Here is a 4,341-nt window from a genome sequence, read left to right as displayed (position 1 = left end):
TTTACCAAAAAAGTGTTACTTCTCAATTCTTTTGATTTGAATGTGCAATCTAAAATGGGCTATAGCCCTATCTAATTTTTAGCATTGAAAATAGTGTTATTGAACAGGATGAATAAATATCAAAAGCTAAGTACAAACCAAGATGTGGAAGGAATATAGGTACAAAATTAAACCGTGTGTCCATGAATGGGAAACATTTTTTTCCAACAGCAGACTGATGTACAAATGCATGTTTAGAAAACTAAAATTTCGAAAGATTTTTGCATGTATAACCTCAAAAAGAAAAGTGTTATTTTTACATTACTCAAAACTTTTATTTTACAGGATTAAATCAGAGAAAGATGGACAACCAAGGAAGAGAAGGAACACTGGAAATGAGGCGACAGATTTTTTGATGAGGAAATTAGAGTTGGACCAGCAAATGAAAGAACGTGAGTTCCAAATGCAGAGAGAAGAAGTAGAGCGAAGACAGCAAGATGAAGACCGAAGAAGGGAAAGAGAAGAAAGAGAGGAGGAAAGGAGACAGCAGAGAGAAGAGAGGGAAGAGGAAAGGAGGAGGCATGATGAAGAAAGAAGGAGGGAGAAGGAAGAGAGAGAAGTGGAGAGGAGGAGAAGAGATGAAGCAGAGAGAGAAAGGAAAATGGAAATGTTCCATCAACAATTACTACAACAAAATCAGTTAATTATGATGATGTTGAAGAAGGAAAAGGAGTAACTTGAAAGAAATACTGATACAAAAGTTAGTGTTGTCATTCTTTTGTAACATATTGAAGCAAACATTCAGAAACATTTCTGTTTGATTTTGCACGTTTTTGCCCCCTGAAAGTTAGTTCAACCACAAGGTTATTTTTTCATGTACCATACTTTTGGCGTTGTAAGGAGGTTGCCTTCATATATGTTAAAAGAAATATTTGGCAGTACTCTATAATGTGTTCTCATTTTTGTTGTTCATTTTAGAGAATCAAGAGGAACTGTTAGTATTACATAAATATTTTACAGTTATTTAGTAGTTGTATAAATTCACTATAAAGGCATGTTTTAACTATTAAAAGGGAGGTTCAGTAGTGGATTAGCAGGACCTTAAGAAATAAAGTATTTTCAACATTTAACATGTGAACAGTTTTATTGATATTTATGAATAAATAGACCAAGAACTAATTGATACCAGGTTATTTCGTTTATTTGTTCATGCTCACGGACATGAAGAACAATGGTATGTACATCTATTACCAAAATATATTGGCATATGTAGCTGACATGCAACACTCTGAAAACCTCACTTGATCTTAGTATATTTTCATACCTTCATCGAAGCAAGCACAGGCACTTTCATTTAAATTATTATTATTAACCAAACATATGTAATTGCAATGCCATTGAGTTCTACAGGATAAATTAATGTAAATAATACTCATTGGAATTTTACCGAGGACTTATGAAAAGTACTGTTCCAATGTTGGAGGGTCAAGTTGAAAGAAGCGGGAAGTTGAATTGCCATAAAGGCAAACATGGGCATTGGTTAACAATCCCGAAACCAAGTAAATTTTTCCACAAGCTGAGAGGCAAACCTTTTGGTTTTTCTTGAAGTCAATGTATTTGAAATTGTTGACTATGTCGCCAAACAGCCACTCAACACTCACTCTCACAGTGCTCATAGATCTGTTGTACGCTTCCTGCTCAGCAGTTACATTTGCTCCTTTGAATGGGCATTGCAGGTGGGCCCTCAAGGGATATGCAGGGTCCCCATATACACAGAGGACATTGCCATGAGGATCATAGGACCGCTGTTCCAGTTCTGTCAACAGACCAGATTCACGAAGCATGAAGCTGTCGTGTCTTCTACCCTCAATAGGCCCAAACAAATTGGCTATCATTCCATTAGCCGCAGTCACAGACTGATATTTAAGAGCATGTATTCTTTTGTGCCCATTGTACATTATTCTCTGGTTGATCTTGGGACGGCAGATGGGACGCACAGTCCCATCTACAAATCCCCAACAGTTCTGAAGCGCTCCTCCTTTCTCGTGCACTGCTGTGGCATATTTGAGCAGATTCTCGGATGACAGCCATGGTTGGTCCATTGTTGTCAGTAAGTCACTGAAATTGTTGTATATGTGATCCATCATGTGCATTGTGATCACACACAAGAGTGGTACATCTCGTGCAAACATCTGCACCAAGTCTCCATATCTGCAAGGGTAGGCGAAACGAGCTAGCAAAATGCAGAGGGCCTCCAAACCATCAACTCTCGATCCATTTTTGCATCTAATGATAGCTGGAACGTCGAGTACGCTTTTCAGACGATGGAGATCATCTTTTCTGAACCTACAAATAAATCAGAAAATAGTTGGATAAAATTTATTAACTTGAAATAGGCAACCTTGTTTCAACTAGACCATGGAGGCTGGGGTAGGGGAAAGAATCTATGGTTTAGATTTATGGTTAGATTGGAGATGGATTTTTTCTTTTTGAATGAATGTTTATTTTTGTAAATTTATACATAATTTAGATCTAGATCTATAGTCTTTTATAGAGCTCTTGATTAATAACATTAAAATCTTTTGCTAAGCCTAAAACTAAAGTGGAGTGTTTAGCAACTCCAGATTTTGCGTATCAACTACTGTACCATAATTCTGGGTGGGACTGCAAGAAAAAAAAGGTTCTTACCTGAAGTACGCATTACATTCATCATTGTTGTACTTGTCTAGATCAAATCTCTGATAATCTCGGTACCTGAATTCGGCATTTGTGGGTTTATTTGTATTGTATAACAACATGAATTCCTCATCGTCCAAGACACCGGTAGAATATGCTAAGACAATAATTTCGCGAAGTCGATGAAGGTTCGCCATGACAGCTGCTTAATAAGGTTGCCTAGCGCGCGCGAACTGATAGCACGTAATGTAGTTCACTACATGTCGACGTATCGTCGACTGAAATCTAAAAGGTTTTTATTTGTAGTCAACAGGTATAGTTGACTACGTTGACACGCATGACTAGTCGACGTGAACCAGGTCCATGTCCACACAATCTAAAAGTCCCTAATCACGTGGGAGCCGCATTCTTCGCAGGGTTCGATGCCGACGCACATTTTTATATGGACCGTCTTCGCCAGAGGCTGGGAGTATCATTTATGGCTAACCTCAGTGACCTGGAGCAGGCGGAGCCATCCCGAGGTGACGCTTGTCCCGTGGCGGGAGGCGTTGCAGTTTACTGTGACCCTCAATCTTACCCCACGACACGGGGAATAAATTTTATCACAAGGGACCTGCACCTCGACGTGGCAGTGAGTTGGTGCACCCCATCTCTTGTGGGCGGCAGCAGCACTGGGGGAGGTGCTCGGCCGGGACCCCAGGCAGGTCTTAGACCTGACCTGGAAGAACGGTCGAGACCTCTTCTAGAAATTCGATTTTCGTTCCACAAAGAAGTATTTATGTTTGTTCTTATTTTTGTTTTGGAAATTAATTTACTTACTCATTTACTCCTTTCAGACCCGGATGTTTCAGCATAGTGAACATCCGAGAGAACTGCTTTTTGCATTATTCCCTGTTGAGGATATCAGTGTACGTTTACCGGGTTTCCTGTACAATATGTGACTCAGCGAGCCCATACGTTGTTCGACTGGTTATCAACGGGATGTTGTCAGCTCTTTTCAAATAAGGGAGGAGTGTAGTGACGGCTGCCGTCTGTTCGAGAGACCGATTAACGGCAACGACCTCTAACCCCGGCATCTGTGTATTTGCATATCCTGCCCCAGGTGTGCAAGGGAGGGATTCACTCGTACACCAGACTTCAGGCTGAGAGCATCACTATTGACGATAGGTTTTATGGTGTATCTTGTGTCCGGGTCTTTGCAGGAGTATAACTAACTGTAATGTGTGTACTTCTGTGTTTGGATTTATACTTATTGGAGTATTATCGCCTAGGAAGACATCCCATTGGATAAAGGTAAGCTTCACTCGGTATTTATCACAGTATAATATAATAATTACTACAATACTCTAGCTAGGTAGGGCCTACTTTAGTTAGGCCTAGCGAGTTACAATAAACATACCTATCATTCAACAAACCTCTTTTAGCAATACCGTAAAGCCTCTGACAGAAACCCTAAATAGTTCCGGATGCTAATAAATACTACACGGAACACACGGGACCACTCGCGACCACTCGGGAACACACGGGTGCAAAAATGATAAAAATATTACCACACCAGAGTACAAAACTACTTAATAACCGACTCGCCTGTACCGCCGCCCATAGCAGGTCGAGGTCCATCAAAAGTCGTATATAAAGATGTGGGTTACCCACATCTTTATAATCACACAAGTAATTAAAATTGTT

At 40.0% G+C, this 4,341-nt stretch overlaps 1 protein-coding gene across 1 annotated transcript; it reads left to right on the top strand.

Annotated features, from left to right (window-relative positions):
• The first annotated feature begins 178 nt into the window (after positions 1-178).
• LOC117102677 (cancer-related regulator of actin dynamics homolog) lies at positions 179-1,301 on the top strand. Its single transcript, XM_033243056.1, has one exon. The coding sequence runs from the start codon at positions 218-220 to the stop codon at positions 713-715; it is 498 nt and encodes a 165-aa protein (XP_033098947.1). The 5' UTR covers positions 179-217; the 3' UTR covers positions 716-1,301.
• Positions 1,302-4,341: the final 3,040 nt, after the last annotated feature.

Source organism: Anneissia japonica, unplaced genomic scaffold, assembly GCF_011630105.1.
Source record: "Anneissia japonica isolate Jap-2015-1 unplaced genomic scaffold, ASM1163010v1 scaffold5506_len4221_cov134, whole genome shotgun sequence".
Taxonomy (NCBI): Eukaryota; Metazoa; Echinodermata; class Crinoidea; order Comatulida; family Comatulidae; genus Anneissia; species Anneissia japonica.
This window is presented reverse-complemented; position numbering and strand designations above follow the sequence as displayed.